The following is a 625-nucleotide window of genomic DNA, read 5'->3' on the forward strand; positions in this document are numbered from 1 at the left end:
CTCAGTCAGGTCAGAAATTTCCTCTGTCATCAGAAGAACATTATATACATTATTCTGTATGATTCTTATAGCTTAGCGCCATAATCAATATATCAAGATCACTAAATTCAAAAGTCATTCCCAGACCTTGGAGATTCTTGTTTTCTCGTTTCATGGTCTCCAGATGATCGAGAGATTCTTCATAAGAGTTCTTTAGTTTGAAAAGCTCAGTGCTGAGACAACGAGCCTCTTTCTGGGAACTTTCTAGCTCACTCTGGGACTCTTCATACTTCTGCTTCCACTCAGCAAGGACCTAGTTTAATGATATTCATTGTTAGAGTACATTACATTCATACTTTCCCTCAAAAACATTTATTTCTTTTTCCTTTCACCTTGTCAAAGTTTCTTTGTTTCTTGTCCAGAGCCGCAGCAGCAGCGTTCGATCTCTCCACATCCACCATCAGATCTTCAATCTCCCCCTGGAGCCTGTGTTTGGTTTTCTCCAGGGAGGAACATTTCGCATTAACTGCTTCCACAGCTTCTTCTGCATCCTGCAGGCGCTGTGCCAATTTCTTTCTATTTGACAAAGACGCATTGCAATAATTCTCAGTCTTTCTCAAAACCATATTTGGGCTGTTGAAGATGA

At 40.3% G+C, this 625-nt stretch overlaps 1 protein-coding gene across 1 annotated transcript; it reads right to left on the minus strand.

Annotated features, from left to right (window-relative positions):
* Positions 1-3: 3 nt before the first annotated feature.
* LOC113744750 (myosin-7-like) lies at positions 4-555 on the minus strand (the record flags this gene model as incomplete). The annotated part of the gene is made up of 3 exons (XM_027275694.1): positions 4-23; positions 127-292; positions 372-555. Coding segments are annotated over 3 exons (370 nt in total), but the record flags the coding sequence as incomplete, so codon positions are not given.
* Between the last annotated feature and the right edge of the window lie 70 nt (positions 556-625).

The sequence above is a fragment of the Larimichthys crocea genome, unplaced genomic scaffold, assembly GCF_000972845.2.
Source record: "Larimichthys crocea isolate SSNF unplaced genomic scaffold, L_crocea_2.0 scaffold14814, whole genome shotgun sequence".
Taxonomy (NCBI): domain Eukaryota; kingdom Metazoa; phylum Chordata; class Actinopteri; family Sciaenidae; genus Larimichthys; species Larimichthys crocea.